The following is a 23,027-nucleotide window of genomic DNA, read 5'->3' on the forward strand; positions in this document are numbered from 1 at the left end:
AGGCCTGACTCAAGGAAAAGTATGTAGAGAATCACCCAACCAAATATCCTTCTCTTCAAAGGTTCATTAAAGAGTAAGTCACATGCACAACAAATCAGAGAAAAGTTTAAGATATTAATAGGTGTGATCTCTGCAGTGTGTTCTTCTCAGCAGGATCCAAGCATATCAACTTTACTTCATTACAGAAAGAAAATGCAGCATAACCTATTGACCATCTCCAACCTGAACCATGAAAGTGAGCTGTCACACCTTCTTTACAAATCTATACCTCCCTTTCTCTTGTGTGAAAAGTAAAATAATAAACAATATTGATACCTCAACCACACCCACTAAACCTCCGAGATTATATTTTACCATGATAAATGGGGCAATTTGCAGTTCTGGGAACTGCTGCTCCAGACAGTCAAAGCACTTCCCTCTCAGTTACACTGTGTTCCCGTTTCATGAGCTTTCTTCACAGCCACACCATTACAAACACACAGCTTACTTTCCTGACTCCATAGAAAAGGGTGTGGAGGAAAGAGACGAGACTGTGGCCTCTAAAAGTGCTGCAGCTCCACACTATCACAGATCGACCCAATTCATCCAGGAGTGAGGCTAAAATGGGGTCACTGAAGCAGGCCCTACCCCTTTTAGGAGGCAGGCACAAATTGAAATGGAGTGTGGTTTTATTTAGTGACATCTGTCAGCATTACTCTTTCAAATGAACAACCTCCCTTCACAAAAAGCTGAACTGTAACAGGCTGCTTTTGCAGTGATGCTCTTTTGAGAGGCACCAGAAACTGTTGAAGGAGATATGTGGGATGGTGGGATGGAAATACTGCTTTACTGAACAAAGGGAGGAAGAACTACAGTTTGACACTGCTCCTCTTGGCAGTTTGGTTTGGACAAGTAGCTATCCATGGCCTACACTGGTGAACACCAGTGAAAGTTTCCTCCTTATTCAAACATTGTCAACAATTCCCAAAGGGATAAAGTATAAACCAGATAATATATTTTAATCAAGGTCTTCAAACACAATTTTCCTCCTCAAAATGACAATTCCCTCCTTAAATATAACAACGATTTGCAAGACAAGCTATGAAAGTTTGGGCTGATATTATATCTGTTCACAGAAGAACAGCTGTGCAAATGTCTGAGATGAAAATTTTATTTGTTATAGTAATGTTCTACTGTCACCACATTAAACAAAATCTCAAAGTTAAACAGCTCTACATAATTTCAAGAACTACTGAAGAAAACAGTTTTAATGCATTAGGGACACTGAATGAACCTCCTACATACTCTGGAGGATGTTCAGGAGTACATAAGATCAAAACAAAGAGTAAATATCACTATTTTAATTGCAAGCACAGGATAAGGTTTTTTATTTTACATGTTCGTTAAACTATCTTTTAAAGGCTCTTCCCCTGCATCCCTGAGGACAGAGCACAGAACCATATAGGGCAAAGCAAGAAGCTAGAAACTTCTGGAGAATCTTGTTAGACTTTAAAAATGGAAGAGTTGAGAAATTCTATGGAGAATTTTACACCTTGGGTAAAGTGGAAAGAACTGGTCTGCCTTAGTATTATTTTGTACTGCTCTGCTGAAAGTGTAGTCCTATTAAAGGATGAAGACAAAGAGGAAGGCTTAAGCTTTTCCAGGCAGACTGGCAAGATGCCCTTTTGCAAGGTTTTTCAGGGCATGATCTCAGGAACCCTGGAAGAGAAGTGAATTTCAAGTTAGTAATTCCTTTCATTCCAGATTGAAGTTTTGAGTGCATCAATCAAAATAGTTGAGAGCATCATCCCTGCAGAGTAAAATACTCTTGGTGCACAGAAGTGACCAAGGAAATCAAGTCACTGCAGTGGGCAGGACTACCAGAATAATGTATTTTGGTGGTTCAAACATCAGGTTAAGGCGCAATATTTTTCTTTCGTTCTACTGAGCAATATAAACTCATCAAGTTCTGGCATAAATATCTTGCCCCAAAGATGTTGAAAGAGACAGCAATCAATAAAGCTTATAACTTGTGTTAGAAAAAAATTAGGTCAGCCCCATTCACAAAGAATATTTCCAAAATATTTTTATTTAGTCACTCAAGTGACTCATGCCAGTCTTTAAGTCTCTACTTTTGATCAAAATGCAAATGTTATGGCTGTCATTTCGATGTTGACAACTTCTCTATCAGGATTACTGCTTACACAGATTCCAGCTCAAGATTCTGACACTTGCTCACATGCAGGCCTCAGCATGTGGCAGTCCCAGCAAGAAATGCTTTCCTCACAAGACACAACCCAATACCTCAAACTGGTTTAGAATAAACAGTGTATTTAAATCATGACAAAACCCTTTGCATCCTTGCTAATCTGAATGAGTTGCAGTGCTATGGCCAGGTCAGTTTGAATTCGGTTAGACAGCATGGGAATTCTTGGCTAGTTGTGCATGGTGTTAGATCAAACACCCCAGAAAAAAAAGTACATGGCCAGATAGGAAGAGCACTCAGAGTTCTGGTCATGTTTTTCCTTCTGGTACACCTACCTTAATTTTCAATATTCTCTCTGTGACAGTTTTCCACATACTAATTCTTGGTTTCAAAGAAACTGGATAAACTCCTAATATAAAATTATATCTGTAATCCCTGCTATCTGTGATGTCAGATCCCCTGCTCATTTTTAGTATGACAGGTCTAAAAAAAATCACTTGTTGTAATTTAAAAAGAAAAATTACTAAGTCCTTACTTCGAGTAAGGAAAAAATCTCCAGCAGTTCATGCACTGGGTGTCTCAACATTCTTCCTCTTTGAATTACACTAGTAAAAGCTTTTCCCCTCAAAATGAACCTCAGTAAATATGTTGGCCAACAGTCAGACCCACTGCCATATGTGAATTAAATGCAGAACGGTCTGAGTGAAAGCAACACTGATGTCAAAGCAGCACCACCCCTGAGCGAGCGGCTTTGAGGAGATCGGCTTAGAAAGTTTCCAGTAGAACACCATTCCAACAGAAAGTGCTGACTTGATGAAACCCAAAATATTCCACAGGAATGTGCTAATTCAATCAAAACTTTTGAAAGAGGACAGGCCGGCTCGCCAAGCCAGCCAACCAGTCTAGTGAGCTGACTGGCTCTCCCCAGCTCTCCAGGGTCACTGGCTTCCCCATCTGGCCAGGTGCCAGGCTGCTAGTCCCTGCTTTCAGAGGGGCCCTTTAATAATAACAAAAATAATATTGTCTTGCAAAGTGTTCTGAGAAACAAACAAAGGAATTTTAAAATTAAAATCAGAATTATTTCAGAACAAACTGCAAGGTTTCTTCAGAAGGAATTGGGTGCATTTGTTGCAAAGCATCTAAAAATGATGCCTCTAAAGTCACAAGTCTCTCCTGTGTCTTCTCAATTTTTTATAGAACACTTTCCAGTGAAAAAAAGAATCAATACTGTAACAACACAAAATGCACAACAATTATATCGAAAACCCAAACTTCACCAGATAGCTCTAATCATCAGCAAGGAGTCAAAGGCATGTTGCTTCCAAAGCACTGAGTAAATTCACATAAATGCCCCAGCCCAACCAAAACATGGGGCTACACTGTAAGCAACACCTTCTGCAGAGTAGTCCTGAAGTGGGCTCACCATGGCAAATTTGAACAAGGTGGTACAAAGAGCCTCATTTAACGCTTTGGAGAAGCTCAAAGAAATAGGTATGGCTACAGAATATGTTAGCAGTGTTTTTTAAAAATCCCTGTCAACTAGCAAGTAATCCACTTTCTTCATAAAAGTGGTTAACCAGTGCATAGGACCTACTCCAGCTTCTCAGCAACTCAGCAAGTAACAGTATTTTCTAACTGTTAAGAAAAGGAAGACTCTTTAAGACAGTATCACCAAACACTACAATGTTTTTTGCACAATACCATTCATTTAACCAGCTTTTGTATAAAAATTCCTAGATATTGGTTCATATGTGAGCACCACAAGTAGTTTAAAGAGATGTGGAACAAAGTTCCACAGAAAAAAGAAAGAGCTCTTTTTACATGCCCAATTGAGTCAGCAATGAGATCTCTGTTGCAGTCAAGTCATGTGATTTTGAAAGAATAAAGCTAATAAAATGTACTGATTTATTTATATGAAAATCAGTGCAACTTCCAGCATAGAACTGGGACAATTTTGTGACCACTCTCTTTCAGAAAACACATGTAAATCAGACTGCTGCCCAAGTTTGCAGTTCACTGACCCTTTCAATTGCCAAATGCAGTGCACAAAGGTAGCTCAGAAAGCAATTAGAGATTGGCTGGGAGGACTCATTAATTTTTTTAAACTTCGAATCACAACTAAACAGTCTTATAACATTTTTCTGAGGGAGACTATATGCCTCAGACTCATATTTAAAAAGAAAGAAGGTTTGTCTTCTCAGAATGACAAAATGCATAGAATTTGCTCCCTGGTGTTTCTTAGAAAGAACAACTAATACATTTACAGCATCATATGGAAACACATCTAGAACAGAACTAGACATAAATACAGTTTGAACCAACTGCTCAGTTTCTAAATATCTCAACATCTGCGAAGTCTAAGGCTCCCTTCAATGTGCAACACAAAACTCAGAGACAAAAGAAGGTGAGGTGGAAAAAAGGAAAGAAAAAAAAAAGATATTTTTCCTGTAGTGGTAATAGGACTGGGAATGATCAGTGACCAACACAATCAAATGGTGCCTAGTTGGTTCTAGTTGAGTATGTATGGCACAAGGTCAAGAAAACAATGAGAAAGTGAAGTATAAAGAAATGCCTTCCATTTTGGAAGAGGGTATCAAAAGTTGAGCAGCATCTCTTCTTCTCTCAAACAAAACTTGAGATGCCTTCCTTATGGCCTATGACAAAAAGGCAGATTCATCACTAATCTCACCATGGCAAACAGCAAAATAGACAAGCAGAAGAAGCATGTATGCTGTTCTGGTCCTGAAATCATGGCAGCATTACATTACCAATCTGCTAGTTAATTTGCTTTTACTATCCTGATTAAAGGGACCACAACCATACCACAAAGTAGCAACTGAGCACTGCACAACTCTGAAGCCATATCCTCGTTTTCTTTGTGTTGCAGTAATTCGAATGCCAGCTATAGGCTATAATTTAAGATTTAGTCCATGAGTCCAGGAGCTAACTAACTGGAGTCACAAGGATCAATGCACACTTCTATTAAGTGTTTATGAGAATGAGACCATACCTCTAAGTAAATGTCTCTCTCAAATCTGCCTACTTAATTTAGCAGTTTCCTTCTTCCAAGTTTATATAACCATTTCCTAGAATGAGTTCCTGAGGCTCGCTGTACAGCAGACACACTCCTAAACTGAGAAATGACATGTTGCTGGTAATAACTGCACAAAGTTAACAAGATGGCCCAAAGGAGCTCCACCAAGTAGTGTGCCAGCTGAGAGAAACAGTGCAGGAAGGAAAAAAAAGAGTCTGAACACACGGCACCGCTGTGATACAAACAAACACCATAAATGATACTGAAGGACTACCTTACGTAATTGCTGTATCTTCCAACAAAAGATAGTCAGCTGAGCACACTCATATGTAAATGTAAAAAGCAGCAGGGGTAAAGGATTTCAGTCAGTCAACTCATAATTTGTGCACATCCCATCAGCTGGAATACTGCCAGTGCTTGTTCTCTGCCAGTCTGCCTCCTCCTACTCCACCCTAACTGATTCCAAGTGCGTTATCCCACCTTGACTGGGGTGACTAGCCTGCTTCTCTTCTCTCCAATATCCAACATCCCCCAGTACACAACTTAACTTGAATAACACTCAGTCTGAAATTTAAAAAGGAAAAACAAAGAGAAAAAAAGCCCTCGCTGTTAGATGAAGTCAACCTTCTCAAATATACATGTGGTAACACCAGGAGGAAAAAGAAATATTTACTTTTCACAAGTGCTGTGCTGTGAAATGGATTTCACAACTCTAAGCATAAGATTTCAAATTATTTTTGAAATTATTGCTGTCTGGATAAGAATAAGGTGGGCCCAACCATTCTTCAAGACTTGTTCCAATAAAGAAGTCCAGTATAGTGTACCATAACAGCAAGGTGCCTGGAGGGTCAAAGAGCCATAATACTACAGGTTATTTATGCAATAAATAACTTATGTTTGAAGTGACCTCTGGAGGTCTTCTGGTCCAGTCCCTCACTCAAAGCACAACCAAGTTAGACTAAATTGCGTAGGGCCTTGCTCAGTCAATTTCTGATCATCTCCAAGACTGAAGGTTGCACAGCCTCTTCGAGCATCTGCTACTGTGTTTGACCACCCTCATTATGTGACGTTTCTATTTTACATTGAATCAGATTTTTCCCTGATATAACTTGTGAGCACCAGCACCTCCAAAAAAACCTCCAGCTCCCTCTCTTCTACAATTCCTTTCTAATTGCATTCTGTTCTCACATCTGATGATTGGTGAGCAATAATCTCATCGAAGAGACACTGTAAGGTTTTCTGGTAGTAGGGCAGCTCTGCCAAAGCAGGCACTAGGATTTCAGTAAAATTTTGAAGTCCTAGTTTCCTGAAGCCTTTTTGTGTGCTCACCGTAGAACTGAGTGTCAGCCTAAGCTACAGTGATAAAAAGGTTTGATCTCAGTGGCAAAAGTCCTGTTTGCCTTGCATCAAAAGTTGCCTAGAAGGAGAGCTTAGTAGTAGGGGAAAAACAGCTACTACAGGTGGTTCATTTGATCTTGGTCAGTTTGACCAAAATAACAAAAACATATATATCTACCAGTCCTTATGAAGTATCACATATGCAATCAGCTGAAGAAGGAGGAAATTCTTTAGTTCCTTCAAGAAAGGGTCATTTTCTTGAATAATGTGCAAATGCACAGTGTGTCAAGTAACAGTCCTTAATAAAGTCCCCAGGAGATTTGACTGACCCACCTCACTACTTGAGGTCATCACATGAGAGGACATGTAAGCTACACATATCTCAAGTGGACACTAAATGCACACTGACCAATGGTCAAAAAATGGAATCCATACAATCAAATGAGAATAATTTTATATTTTCAGAACACAGTGCAAATTATAATGGCATGCAGTATAAAAACACCGAGTTCTTAAGAATTAATTTGAAAAAACTACAAGCAAAAAAACATACCTAATTTCTGAGTTCACTAACTAGTTACCAGAGTATCTTATTATGAAAAGAATTATTATCACACTAATGTTTAAAATTAATAAATAATTTATCAGCTTACTTCTTTCTTACCATTGTAGGTTATCCTTGGTTTTGTCAAACACATCACAAGATGTAAATCCATTTCATCAGAAGATACAAATTTTGAACATACAGGGCACTTGAATCCTACGGAAAATAAAAATATATAAGTGTGAGTACACTCAACCATGTAGCTAATACGTGTATTCAAGCCAAAAAGTTATTCTGCACACATTAAAAGAAAGAAAAAAAAATCCTGGAAGCTTTTCAGTTTTGACCTGATATTTCTTACAGGAATATAATTCCCTTGATTTCAAAAGATCTCAAAATGGACCATTTTTTCCGAAAATTGTTCTGTTGCCAATTGCAAACATGCCAGCACCTCTGGAATGCAAACTTTCCCAATAACTCTAAGAACAGTTTAGGATAGGAGCAAGAGGATAATATGACTCTAGTAAAACAGATATTAGAAATGTGTAGAGGACACAGCCATGAAAATTTGAACTTGGGCAAGACCTCCGAATTAACATGTCTGTTTTTACCAGGAATTGCACTGAAACTTTAAACAAGGATCTCAGTTTTACATCTCATCATACAAGCAGCACCATCTTTTACCAGGCTGGGGCACTGGAAAAACATTAACTCAGGGGTGTTGCCTCACTTACTGAATCACTAATATTTCCTGTAACACTGATTTTGTTTGACTCTCTCATCCTAGCCAAGCATGACTTGTTGAGCTTTTGAGGTCATAGCCTCAGGCAACATGGGGTAAAGAATAACCAAGACAATCTGGATTGTGATGCAACTGCATAATAGTCTATGACAAAAGTGCTTAATACCTTAATTTATGTCATTGCCAAAGACAGCAGTCTTCCAGTTAAAGGACAAGATCAGCTGGACAAGATTTACAGTCCATAGAAAAGTCTGAGAAAAGCCTGATTGATTTTGATCTGCTGAATAATTAACACACAAGTGAGAGACAAAAAGCCACCAACAGGGGTCTTGATCCATAAGAGTTGTTAAGGAGCATACCTACAGGTAGGTTGTCCAATAGGACAACATTCAGCAAAAATATCTAATTTATGTCCACACTCAGTGCACAGGCACAACTTTTTCTCTCACGCTGTTGAAAAGTAACGATGCAAGCCTGTATAAAAGGCCACTGCACCTTCCAACAACATGCCCATCTGAGCCTGTTCCCACATGTTTTAGTTTGTTGCCCCTTACTTTTGTACTTTTAACCTTGAGAGTCCACAGTGAACCGAGTCAGTCAAGGATGACAAGAAACTTGATGCTGCACTTTCAAGTTACTGATGCCTGAGAATTTTCATCTTTACTGTTAATTATTATGCAGCAATTAATCTGAAGCATTAGCACTTGATAGAAGTACTGCACTTCCTTTATCAAGACAATGATTTATTTCTTTAGTGCAGCTAATAGGAAGCAAGTCAAAGAGGATAGCTGGTCATAACCATAAGGAACTCAGGGCAGCAGCTAAACATGTACTGGAAACCACTTCCTGAGGTAAAGTACAGTTCTGATTCTTCCCATTTTAGTCATAAGCCATTCATATCTATTTCTTCTTTGAGTCAATCTTACACTTCAGTTTAAATACTGCTCTTCTCTCCTTATTTTTAATCCTCCTCCCCCAACCCACATCTTTACAAACAATAGTTACAAACAGGTTAGTAAGCATACAACAGCCAAACACACCTTTTGGAAAAACAAACAAACAAACAAACAAGTTGAAAGGATTAATTTACTTGTAGAAAGTTTTATCAGTGACATTTCAGCTACTGTGTAGCCTCCTTCCCCCAGGATCCATCTCAACATGACTAAAATCGAAATTAGTATCTCAGTCCTCTGAACACTCAAACCTCCCATTACTGTTTTGTTATGGGTTTCCTCAAAAACTGACCAAGGGTAAATTTTCTCTCCATCTTTATCAGCCTAACGCAGCTGATTACCAGGCTTTGACTAGACCTAAGTCCCAGACATTATTCTCATTTATAATTGACAACATAGTTTGATGTGAAAAAGCTGGTAACTTTTTTCTATGCTGCAGACAGAGTCCTGCTGTGACAGAAGGGAGTATTTGCATTAGAGCAAGTTAACATTTATGTTCATGGCTAGTTAAGCATGGAGACAGTCATTAACAGGTTCCTTCTGCTTTATGGACAGAACTCTTCTAGTTTATTCCCAGGGTCATCAACACATGTAATTGGGAGTGACAGGGGGCAAGGACAACCACCAACAGGTCCTTAGAACCATTGCTAAAGTTAACAGTGTTATTAATAAAGACCATACATCCTGCATTCTAGCAATATAGTAAGTATTTTATCAATACATTATCTTGTGGCTTGTCCTGTGTCAAGGGGGATCTGAAGGTAATGGTTAAACAACTACAAATATCCTCCTGAGACAGCACATTTGGGATACCTGACTGCTGTAGCTCTACTCAGCATGTGGAACTGAAGAACACAAAGAATAGAGGACATCACACTTAACTAAGCCTTAAGGGGCAACTTAGCTGACAGGGGTAAAGGTATATTTGTGGAAAACATGTTTTTCCAGTGTCCAGAATCAGCTGCATGGCAAAGACTAGCATAACAGCAGAAAAAGACCCTTGGGCTCACAACACTTGCTGAAACATTTTTCAAATACAAGTGAAATCCGATTTCTCATTCTTTCACATTGTTCTGCTGCAATAACCAGCTCCTGGATTTAGCCATCTTTCCTAAAAGATGTATAGTGTATGTTTTGTGTGAAGGAAATAAATATTTCCAACTCACCCAGTAACCCCAAAGAACAGATTATTTTGACTGCAGAGACAATATTTACTTTATTTTAAATTGTATTTGAAAAATATAAGTAAGTGAAAAATCAACATTGTCCACAAGCCAGTTAAAGGTTCTTAAAAAAAAAAGCTGGTATTTTCCCACCTTTTCTCAAATCAGAAGGCAATAGTTTCATGACCCAGTTTACAATTAAGTACTTTGTAAGAACAAAGATTCTATTGTACTCCTGCCCAGCAGGCTAACAACATTTATAGCCTATGTTTGTTACCATCAGTCTTAGGGAACAATTCCAGCAACTTAAAGAAAGTTTCACATGACTTCAACAATCAACAACAGGTCAGAAATAACTTGCTCTCTACATGACTTGTTTTACTAGTTTTGTGGATAAACAATGCATGAACAGACATTTGGAAAACAAAGAGGAAGTAGTTATCAGATGAGGTACTATCACATGAAGTGTCTTCTAAAAACTGTGACACTTTACTTGCTCACCCTATTTACAAGGAGAGCACAAGAGATAATGCACAGTTCTAGGTAAATATCCATCTCTTATGAACGTGTTGGTTTCACAGCATTCCTTATAAAACCCAAGATGACAAACTGTCACCTTTGTATTAGTGTTGTCACTGTCAGCATATCACTGCAAAGCTGTCCTTAATTCTGCCATAGTAGAGAACATGCTGCCAGTGATACAACCTAAGTCAGTCGAAGAACTGCCTCTCACCCCCTTCACTACACACAGAAGTACAGCAGGAAAGAACTGAGCACCAAAACTGAGCAAACACACACATCTAACTGACTTTTCCAACTGCATCCTTAACAGGCAGGGAACCAAATTCTTACAGGCTCCGAGCATCTAGTTTCACAACCCTGACTACAATATTGAAAGTAACACATTACTTAAAACAAAACCAAAATCCTGGAAAAAAGTACAGTTACAAGAAATGGAGACAGAACAGAAAGCTGCAGTACAGTTACTAGAAAATCCCAAGGTGGCACAGAAAGTTTGAAATAATTAAACCTGCCTAAGTATCAGGACTTATATCAGAGGTGAATTCTGTCTCTCATTCTCTCTTGAATGCATCACTTTCTTGAGACATCACCATCTTTTCCAAGTGAACCTCTACTTAGCCCAGAAATCCCATTTTCTCTCACATTGATCTACCAAACCTATGATTTCCTTCTCTGGCAGGCTTGGAAACTATCCACGTGGACAGGTCAATGGGTGGCCACTCACTCTATCCATACCAGTTTCAACCTGTTAGTGATACCTTACTGTGTTTGCCATGCTTTGCAAACATCAGGCCGCTTAACTTCCTGTTCAGTGCACAGACGAGCAAACATAAAGCATCCAAATAACAAACTCCTGGACCTATAAATTTTTGCAAAATCATACTGGCACTTATTCTGGAATATCTAGTTTGTGGTGAAAAAAAAAAGAAGAGCTAAGAGCTTCCAGACAACACAGTGCAGAGTGTCACAGAATTGCACATGAAGGAAACATGTTAAAGCAGTATTAGACTTGCACAGAAGAATGAATTATTATTTCTGTCAATATTAAAGAGTTGTAGCAAGAAGTAAGCACAAATAAAACCTGCAACAACACAAAAGACTGAATCAGCCTGATCAGAGTAACCTTTCAGCAGAAAACATCAACTGGAACACTGCCAAAGGCAACCCAAAAGTATAATGAGAGCAGCTGCTCCTTTAAAATAATTATGCAATATATTAGTATTTTAAGTCTTTGTATCTTTTTGTTTTCAAATAAGATGGATAAATCTACCTTGGTGTGCATTTAAAGAAGTTATAAGAAAAGATAAATCCTTGCATCCACACACTTTTTCTAAGATGTATATCACAATAAGATGCCTGACAAATGTTACTTATATATGCACACTTCTTCGGTACTTAGAAAAAGAGGTATAGACAATCTGGTAGCACAGCAACTAGTAAATATGATGGTATGAGGGTGGTATGCAAATTTACTGTCACATAAATAAAGCCTGCATAGTGATGCTAAAAGGAAACAACACAACACATTAAAAACAAGTTCACTACTTCTTATGTGTTCAATAGACATGGAAAACAGGTAGCAACTGTGCTCAGTATAAAACACATGTTCACACCCGAAAGTGTGTGCCCTTCATCTTTTTCCTGTAGTCTGAAAAAAACCCTAGTTACTCTAAATCTTTCCTCACAGGCCCTGATGTCTAAACCTTTTATTCCTCTTGTTGTCCTCTGGCCTCTCTCCAACCTTACCATATTGCGTTGCTAAGAACTGGGCAGAGCTCTCAGGCTAAGACTTCACAAGTCCTAAGCAGAAATTAATAGTTACCTATCACATCATTCCATTACACCTGGTGTTAGATAGCTATATATAGATCCATACATACATAGAGATATCTCCTTTATGTGTGTGTATGCGGGTAGGTACATTTTAAACAAATCAACAGGTGATTGGCTCATTCCTCTCATGTCCCACAACAATCCCTAAATCTTCAGCAAAACTGGTACTAGCCAAGTCCTGGGTTTAGTGTTATATTTCTGCTTACCTTTAGTAATTCTCATTTGTCTTTTTTAATCAACTATAAACACTCTTCTAACATGTTAAAAACAATTAGGAATTCCAATTTTGCCCTCCATAGCGCTTTCAGATCTTACAATTTTAGCATTTTATTTCGTATTTTAAAGTGCCCAGCCTCCACGAAAAAAAGTTGATTGAAAACAGACCCAAAGCAGACCACACTGACACTTCATTTGAATTGCTCTCCTAGAGCAGCTGCAGGACTTTTTTCCCAACTATTTCAGCATCCACCTACTTTTTCACCTAGACCACGTTCCCTAAGTTGCCTAATAAGAATATAAAGCAAAATAGCATAAACATTTTTTAAAAGGCAAAGTATAATGCCTCTACTTCTTCTGCTTCTTCATTTTCTATTCAATTGTACAGAAGACTACGAAGTGAGGTCGTAGAACAGCAGAAAAATAAATGGAAGTACTTCAGATTCTTGGTAAAGTAACAGTCCTGTTCAAGCCAAAATTCTGTTACTCCCTTCTGCAAACTAATTTGTAAAAATTAAAGAAGGGAAAAAAAAAGAAGGTTCAGTAAAGACTACATGATCTATCAGTTATAAGGCACAGAATTCTGTCTTTTCATCAGAGAGCTGAAGTGGAAAGATAGAATGAGTAATTCTGTAAGCTCAAAACCATGAAGCCTTGTATATGAAAGCATATTGCTTTAACACAGCTCACATCTTACCCAGCAAGTTTACCCTAAGCATCAAAGAGAATATGAAAATTATTTCACAGTAAATTCAAGAACAAAGAACTAACATTTAAAAAAATGTGTAAGTTAGAAGGAAAAATAAAAAAGAGCATTACCAACTCCCAGGGAACCTTCTACAGAAGAATTTCTAGCTGCTGTAGCTGCCAATACAAGTGGCCACTCAAAAAAAATTTGCCATTTTAGGTACAGAAGTTTTTTTGCTAAGGAAGAAAATGTCTTGGTGAAAAGATACATCAAGTTCTCTAGCTTCCATCCTTCCTTATGTTGTCAATTGTCTAAGCCACGAGAACACGCACCATCTGGAAAGACTTCTGGAGATGAAAAGAAATAAAGAAATACTCCCCTCAATTTGGGAAAGAATAGGAAATCAAATAGAAATGAGGAACAAAATACAAATGTTCCAAGCTCTGTCTTTTATAGAAAACTGAATCAGGATAAGCACAAATAATATCTTCTTCTCAGCTCTTACTGATTTGGGGTTCACGATCTGCTGGGGTTTTCTTCCCCACATTTGTACCGTAAAACTAAAGTAAACAAACTTGTGAATTCCTTGAGGGAAAAAAAGTATTTTCTCTTGTATGTTCCAACTTAAAACTCCCACAGCATTCAATGGGAAAGGGGGGATATATAAAGTGGGAAATAAAAACAAACCTGAACTATTTTAATTAAGGACCCCAAAGAATAATTAGACAAGATATGTTTGGATAATAATTCATTTCCTAAGCAAAAAGTTATGATTGACAGAATCATATTATATAACTTCTTCAGCTCACTTCATCTTCATTTTTGGGAAATTGAGATCTTCAGTAGCAATCACTGAAAAATAACGCAGTATAGAATGAAGAAGAGAAATTGAACCAGACACATTTTTTATTCATAAATAAAGCTCTTTTTCAACTGCACAATTTTGAGTGTCTAATATCAATGTAAAAGTAACGTGATGATGATTATAATTGAGAGCTACACATTTTTAGAAACTGAATAAATATATCCATTAAAAGAGAGAAAAAAAGGCCCATTCTAAAATATCTTGCAAAACAGGAGATGAAATTACAGGTAGGAAAGAGCTGTGGAAAGACTGATTTCAACTCTTAATACAGAAATAAGAAGAGCTGTTATTAGAGGAACAGCTTTTTAAGAGTGACATTTCAGACCAATGCAAGCACCCAATGGGAGGAGGAAAAACCTTCTTAGCACCACCTGTGTTTGGGAGTGTCACTCCCCACCCCCCCATCCCATGATCCACAGGGATCTGTAGTCAAGCTAAATGAGAGGTTGGTTAAGATCCCTTCATACAGTTCTAGAGTCTCTGCAATTTCAAACTGACAAGCACATAAACAAGAACAGTTTTTAAAGAGACTTGTAAGTTATTAATTCACTCTACTTTATTACCTGCATTTCAGACAGTCACACCCCTCCCATCACAGATCCACACCAGAAATTCCTCAATGGACCACAAGCAGTTGAAGACAGACAAGTGTGAACATAAGCCTATGTTGGGTGTTGCATTTGGCAGATTTAAAGGCAAGAGCAAGCATCGGTTTTCATGCAAAAAGGCTCCACCCACACCCTAAAACCAGATGATTTTAGCTTTTTGCTTGCTATTCTTGAGAAGTATATTTTCAACTAGCTACCAAAAACTCCACTTAACAACAAGACTTTCCCCAGAAGAATACCATTCATTTCCATTGCATCTTTCCCAAGGGAGGGGAGCAGGGGAGAGAACCCAAGGGAACACACTTCCTCTCTCTCTTTTATGTGGGTGCGATGAGCCTCTTCCAAAATGACTCAGGGGCAACAAAGGAAAGATGTTTTTCCTCTTTCTCATGTCTGTTCGTTGTCAGATCTTCTGCAAGCAGAGATAAGAGCAAAGTCCCCTTCCAGTCACGCGGCAGAGTAATATCAGTAGTATGGGAAGAAACTAATCCTGTCACCAATTCAGAGGCTTCTGTACACAAGTGGGGGCTCTTGCCACTGCAGTGAAATCTTATGGACCTGAGCTGTTGTCTGAATATGCAGCTCAGCCAGGGGCGATACATTTTGGAGCCAAATTGACTATCTTATTAAGAAAACAAGTAGCCAGAAAGCATAGTCAACAGTTTGCGGCACGAAAGTATTTTATTTACACACGGCAGACAAGATCAACCTGTCAAACAAGCTCAGTTCTTGCATTACCAGATGATGACAACTCACTGCAGGCCAGCTTGGAGGTCTGAAAACTTTATGCAAACGAAATGCCTGGAAACTCTTACTTCAGAGATATCCCATACTCCCATTGCTTTTTTTCATCATAAGTCGCCATCACAGTTCAAGGAGGAAGAATTCTCTCTCATTCCCCATCTCTCCTGAACCTATACACTTGTTTTTTCCTTTCTTCCTTAATTTTGCTACTCCCTCAATTTTGTCTTATTGCCCAGAGCAACATTTTCCTCAAACACCTGAAAAAGGTCTTTCCACTCATCATTTCACAATGCAAGTTGAGGAAGACACAAAGGACAGCTGTGTTCTATTGCCAGAAGAAGGCACTTCTTGAATAACTGAGTAACTTGGCAAGACAACTACAAATTTTAAAGTGCAGGGAACCCGCTTGTCTACACTCCCCTGCCCTACTTTGCACTGTCAATAAAGTCACTACTTTCAAAAACATACTAGGGTTAAAGAAAAAGTTTCCATTAGAAATCACATAATTTAAAAGAGAATATAGGAAGAGCTGCTCCAAGATCAGAAGAAATAAGTCCTACTTTTTCAAAATGCTAAGACATAAATATCTTGAAAACTTGTGCTGTACATCGCAATGAATCTGATCAAAATTACATGAAGCATGATAAGAGAGGAGAGGGTGGCTATACCATGCTGAAAATATATTTAATGATAGCTAAAAGGGAAGAGGTATGATGTGAAAATGGCTGAATAATGGTTAACAAGGATGACTAAACTGAACACGTGAAACAGAGCATCTTGTTGGACGCAGAGAAGTCTTCTGAGCAAACTGGCCAAAACGCATACGAGGTCTTATGAAAAAAAGAAATGGAAGAGACAAAGTAAACACTGCACTTGAAACAGGAACAAAGGAGCAAGCCCCAGGAGAAGGCAGCATCTTAGAAGACAGCACAGATAATGATGCTGCTTGAAAGCATGCAGAAGACAAAGTCTCTCGGAGAATCTGAGAACTATTACTCTACTACACAAACAAGACGATAATGGAGACCTGAGAAAGCACAGCATTTACAGACAATTGGTCTGTTGTCTACAAAGTTTTTACCAAAGTAAGTGAGGGCCAAAAAAATAAGTCCTCACTAAGGCAAAACTTTGTAAAGTCTGAATTAGTTGAAATACTTACCAATAACCTACTTGTTCCTGCAGAAATAGAGGTAGCAGTGGCAAAAAAAAAAAAAAGGGGAAAACCAATCAATGACAAAAAAGTCAGAGTACAAAACAGAAAAGATTACATCTGGGAAGAATATATGCAAGTAAAAACTTAAATTAGTATGTGCAATGTTCCCAGGAGTGTATTTATTAATTCTAAACATAATAATGATTCATTTTTTGACAGCAACATTAAATTATATACCAAAAATACTTATCATTACATTCGTTACTCAGTATAACAGAAAAATTGTATCTATTAAAAGTACAGTTTCAAGACAGTCAAGGACAAATGTTTCAATGTATATTTGTTTTCTTGTGCTTTTCATCTCATTTTTTAAGCACACATACCAGAATTTTTATTACCTAAGCACAACAGCAGACTTTCCTGTATTATTACATTCTATATTTTCCCTCTTTAACTCTCCAAAATACCAGTCCTCTACAGGAGACACCAATTTCTTAATTCAGCAGGGAAACTTCTAACCTATGGACTCATTTACTTTCATTCACTTGAAACTGGTGAGAGTAGAGTAGGTATGGTTGGTTGGTTGTTTATTTGGACTTGTTGGAGGGATTTTTTTGTTTGGGTTGAGTTTTTCCCAGGGTAAAAGTATGGCTTATTAGAACCGAACTTATTAGAAAAGTCCAGGCTGAAAAATACCATTCATCCTTAGCACAAAGGAATTTTGTTTCAGGATTAACTTTTTATTTAAAAGTATTGATGTCTCTGCTTATCATAAAGCAGCCTTTTGTTTTTAAATGGAAAATTCAACTAGGAGAATTTCACTCTGCATTGACCTTCCTATTCTTCAAACGTGGAAAATATTTACCTTAGTTTATGGACTATTGCCGAAACTAGGGTGTTGGAATATACCAGCCTTTTAACATAATTAAAGAGAATATTATAAAATGGAGAGAGGTCTAAGTGTTGGTTACAAAACACGTTATTTCAAAAGTGTACACTGGAATTATACCATTAAATCCCTCAGTATTAATGTAATTTAAGTGTTTAACATGAATTATGTACAAGTTTTGATAAACTGTGAGAGCAGTTTCTGGAGTTTGAATGATACACATTTATGTAATATAATTACTAGTTTTGCAAAAGTTCCTCTAAGACAGAACCTTTTAAGAACATTTGTGGATGTACTATCATGAAGAAAAGATGCAAAATGCCTAATAAGAGGAACAGTAAAGAAGATGCATAATTAGTTCAGAAGAAGACAGAACTGAAGTCAAAGAGACATAATCCCCCAACCAAGTTTTCTTAACTATTGTCAATAAAAGCTGAAGAAAATCAAGCTATTGACTTACATGCTTTAAACATATAAATCATGACATATTTGTCTTTATTTACTCTTTTACCTCTCTTAAGCAAGTACATAGCACCGATATCATATTCTGCAAAATCTTCCAGAACATCCATAAATCACAAACCAACACAACTTTCAAATGACATGCTACACCATTCCTACCACAGCAATTGTCACCAATGTAATTCTCACCTTTTCATGTGTAAGATGTCACTGTTTGAGCAAACTGTTAAGAAATATTTTCTGTATCGCTCACATTTTAAATAATCTTTGTAAAGAATGCTACTGAGCATTTTCTATTTTCTGCTGTTTACCACTGCTGCATTGGTCTATCAGTCAAACTGTTGACAAATTTGATTAGTTACCTATTTTAAACATCTATGCTTAGAAGAGAAATATCTAGTTTACATTAACCAGACCACGCTAGTAAGATGTGCATACGCATGCATACACACACACACAGAGCATAATAGACTGTAAATAAGTTTTAACAGGGATGTACAGCTGTAAAAAATTAGACTAAATGGTATTTTGACTTTCAGCAGTTTAAAAAATGACACCTTAAATGCTTTTACTTATCTAATTACAGATTTTATGTAAAATATTATATCCTTTCATTGCTTTACTCATCCATAAGGCTACTGAAGGTAAGAGAACCTGCAGCTATTTAAGAAGTATGTTTTGTTCTTCCCTGTTCAAACACAATCATGATCTGTTTTGTGATATATATATATATATATAAAAGGAATACTCATAAAAAAAAACGGAGACACTGTCTTGAGTTTGAATACCGAGATAGCTCGCAACTGCAACATGTTAATAAATTATATTTTAAGAAGAAAAGGTGTTGGGATTTGTTTGGGTTTTGTGATTTTTGTTTTGTTTTTTTTTAACAACTATGATTGCTCCTATTTCAAGAATGTCCTTATTAAATCAGTATCACAACATGCCAAGTGCTGCAAATATGTTTGTGCGCATATATGTATTAGTCCCTCCTCCAAAGAGCTTACACTCCAAAACAGACACGGAAAAGCAATGGTTACAATGGGAACAATGTCACCATTATATACTTCAGAAAGGCAGTAAGACCCGCCCTGCCTTATACAGAAAGTCAAACAATTCTCCTAAGTCTCTAGGTGTCACTTCATATAAAAATGCCTATTTGCCCACAATGACATTGAGAAAAGGGCACAGAAAAAGTAAATCATGACATAAATTTGCTCTGTCTTTCCATGTGGCACTGCCTTCTTAACCAGAGCCTCGTCTAACGAGTTAGCAAGGCTCTACCACAGATCCCTAAATCCAGTGACTGGGCAGTTAAAACATCTATAATAAAATGCTCAATGAAAAGAGAAAAAATTCTGGGGTTTGCAGCATATAGAATGCCAGAGTTTGAGCCTGCACTCCCCCCATCTTGTTTATATGTTCATCCCTTCACCTTCTTAGCCAGCCTACCAGGAGTATATAAAACAATTCAGAGACTGACAGGATCAAAGCAGCAGCCAGAGGGCAAAGATCAATAAGTTGCATTTAAGTGAACCCTTACATGATATAAACAAAACAAAACAAACAAAAAAATACCCACACCAAAAGACTGTGGACTTCTAGAAAAAGACACAATCAAATGAAGGATGCACCCCAAATGTGTACTATATACCTACTTCAGCAGCAAAAACCTTACTTGAGAAAATAAAACTTCTATGACGCATGTTAAATAACCCAATACCTAGCCCTCCTCAAACAATAAGGATTTAATTCTGTTTAGTCTCCTGCTTTTTTTAAAGTGCAAAGCACTCATTAAAAAATAATTTATAAATCTTTTATCACTTTACACATCTAAAGTCCTGAGATGACACTACTCAGGACTATAACTACTACTACTAACCAAATATCACAATTATTAGAGACACAGATTTATATGTATTTTCCTATAGTAGTTTTTCATTCTAGGTTGAAAAAAATTACAAATTTCCAAAATCTTTCTGCGAAGAAAACTATCATTTTCAAAAGCCACTTGCAGTTAAGCTAACCATTGTCCAAACAAGAAAGATTTTATACTGCTAAGTATTTGGGGAATGAATTGTCACATTGTTACTTTTCACAAACCAGGTTTTAAGAATTAACAATTACCATAATTTATAGGCATTTTGTTGTTTCAAATTTGATCTCCTCCTTTATCTAAGAGGAACATTAGTCCCTCAAAAAGACTCCTGTTTCAGTAGACAGAAGATTTACTTTAAATGTCTTATAAAAGTCCCCATGATGCTCTTGAAGGATATACCAGTTTTCTAAGGAGGCTTTCTTATTTTGGAGTTTAGGAGAGGTCAAAGGAGCTGTTTCCCTCATGGACACCAGCTTAAAATCCCCTCAGAAGAAGCCCACAGAAGGCAGGTAAGTCCACTGCACACAGATAAGGGCAGTAACAGCAACTGTGATAAATTTCACAGCATGACCACCAATAAAACAGAGAGATTAAACCAGCTCTGGTGAAAAGACAGACTTGTTCCTGTTCTTCCAGAGCAAACTCTATCCATATTAAAGAGTTCTGAGAAGTAAGCCATAGGCATGTAAAGGACAGCCTCTGCCTCCAGGCTTTGATGTTTTATCTTTGTAACTTTTTTAAACTTGCCTTTAACTATCATTTTCAAAAACACCTAATAAAAGCTCCTAAAGGAAGCCTGGCATTCCTGTTGGTCATCACAAAAGCACATTTTTCCTCTCTCTCAAGGAGGTTTTGCCATACCTGTCCTTTACAGCTGTTATATCAAATCAGACATCATTAAACTGGGAGATGTGTCAATAAGAGAAACCAACTTTTATGGGTTTTTTTCTTTGAGATGAAGCAATACTCAATACAATTCCTGACTTTGGGCAATGAGAATGCCACTTAAAACACTAACTTATGTCTTTGCTTTCCAGAAGTGTGTAGACATTCATTCTATTAATCCTATAATCTACAACAACAGTTTCTGGTTTGGAAGACATCTTTGCAGGGCAGTGGGCAGGCTACAGAAAACTAACAGCTGCCTAATCCTTCAGGGAGTTCTTCCAGCTCTAGGATGAAAAATGAATGAATGCTGAACTTCTTTTGTGAACAAGAAGACTTCAGCCTGACACACTGTCTGTCAGGTACTTTGCAAAAATGTGGTGGGACAGATTGAAATTCTGCTCCTGGTATAAAACTAGTCCTTAGTTAAACTGTACCAAAACTGTCCAGAAGCTGGCCTAAAAGGGAAAAATAGATGCAGTTGTAAGGGTTATGTCATACACATGGGAATAAAATTATTTTATACTGAGAATACATTTTTGGGTAGAAGTCAACATAAACATGAAAATCGTCCTTCTTCACTGTTGTGTAAGTAGGACAATTTTTATTGACACATTCAAAACAATGCTGAAAATTAAGCTCTTAATTAAGGAAGGGCGTTCACAGCACTTAACATCTACACAATGACTTCCAGAAGAAAAATAAAAACTTCCAACTCTTTACCCAGGTTCCTACCTGCAACAAAATTCATACGGGTTGCACTAAAACTTGAGACAGACTGCTCTTGTTACACTTTCACCCTCTAGAATGATACAGTGACAGCTTCAAGGGGAAACAGTTAATTTGGCTCTTAAAGCCAAATCAAATGTTTCAGACACATTTGTGTCAATGCAGCATGTTTCTAACCTACAACATAGGCAGGATTATAAATCCTGCAGTATGTTATTGTTAGTCTCGGCCTAGGCTAGTAAATCCTAGGCTAGTAAATTGAGGGTAGTACCATCTAGAAATAAAACAGCAAGCCTTCTGGAATCAATTCCAAGTACTAAAAGAACAATACAGTATTCCAGTATTCCAATCTATTAGTATTCCGGCAAGAAGCTACACAAAACTGAATCTTTAAAACCAATTTAAACAAAAACTCTGATATCAAATGTATTAATATGGACAGCTACAAAGCTGCCTTTTTTCATAGACAAATGACTTGCACACAAGCAAATTATAAAAGATATAGGAATGTCTTCTAAAGTACCAGTTATGACAACTTGTATTATCAATTCCTATTCCCACAGGGACAGTTTTATAGGAAAAAAACTAAAGTGAGGCAAGGAAAAAAAACCCCTTAAACTACTAGCTTTTGTCTTGCACTGGCTAATCTGTTAAAGTAGGCTTTAAATTTATTTAACTGTAAATGCATATGGTGGGTTCCATCCCCAACCAAGTAAACACGAACAGCATTTCATTCACTGTCCAATCTCCACATGTTTTTGTAACTACCCAGGGAATAAGCTGTCCTTATATCAAACCTAAGAAATCAGAACACCAGGGAAATAACTTCTAGAATGTGACCTCAATAAAAACCTTTGACGTATAAATAAAATCATGTTACATATCATCTTTCAAATGAAGCAAGTTTAAGGGGAGGAAAAAAAAATAATATTGAAAGGTGGAATGCAACCCTGGAAATTACCCAACAACTTGCCACACTTCCCAGATATATGGCAGAGGTCCAACCTAAACAAAGCAAAGTTACCCATGTTAGGGACAAGTGATTTGGAAACACATCTTTTCCAGGACATGGAGAAAACTCTAACACTAATTTTTGTTAAATGATGGATTTCCATTTTTCATGTAGAAAATGTACTCCTACAATTGAAATAGCACAACCAGTTTATTTTCTTTTCCTCATGAATTTCACTTTACTTCTTCCAGTAGGGAGGGAGTGCAAGAAATGCACAAATTTTATTTGTTTAGTAGAAAAATTAATAAAGTTGCCAATGTTCTTATAGAAGGTGGTATATGGTATGGTAGTATACGAAAGATCTTCAGCACAAAAAGGAATTAATATTTACTTAGGATTCCTACCCCCAAGGAAAATCCTGCAAGACATTTGTAAAAAGGTAACAGTAAGTAGGAAAAAAAGCACATACTATCTTATATAAACTGAAGTTAACAATATGAAAAAAATATTCGAAGTGCATAGCTCTTTGCAGCAGAGTCATAAAAAAAAAAGGGAAAAAGGTCACTAAAGTATTTACAAAACTTGTTTTCACACATGAATCAAAGTATTACTGTGTTTTCCATCTTGGCTTTGAAAGCCATTA

The 23,027-nt window shown here is 37.2% G+C and overlaps 1 protein-coding gene and 1 long non-coding RNA gene across 3 annotated transcripts in view; one reads left to right on the top strand and one right to left on the bottom strand.

Annotated features, from left to right (window-relative positions):
• Nucleotides 1-23,027, bottom strand: part of ZNRF2 (zinc and ring finger 2) — a 54,692-nt gene that overhangs the window by 15,209 nt on the left and 16,456 nt on the right. Inside the window, exon 2 of one of the 2 annotated variants that reach the window (XR_003533011.1) lies at nt 7,211-7,317. Coding sequence is in view for 1 of the 2 variants with exons in the window: in XM_027675505.1 (XP_027531306.1) it covers nt 7,222-7,317 (96 nt within the window). In the remaining variant the exon portion in view is untranslated. The remainder of the gene's footprint in view (nt 1-7,210; nt 7,318-23,027) is intronic. The other variant, XM_027675505.1, reaches the window with a different exon arrangement.
• On the top strand, nt 7,851-15,166 carry LOC113963933. The gene is made up of 3 exons (XR_003533012.1): nt 7,851-8,208; nt 8,599-8,694; nt 14,658-15,166. It is a non-coding gene; the product is annotated as an uncharacterized LOC113963933 (long non-coding RNA).

Source organism: Neopelma chrysocephalum, unplaced genomic scaffold (genome assembly GCF_003984885.1).
Source record: "Neopelma chrysocephalum unplaced genomic scaffold, ASM398488v2 Primary Assembly neopelma1_26, whole genome shotgun sequence".
NCBI classification, from domain to species: domain Eukaryota; kingdom Metazoa; phylum Chordata; class Aves; order Passeriformes; family Pipridae; genus Neopelma; species Neopelma chrysocephalum.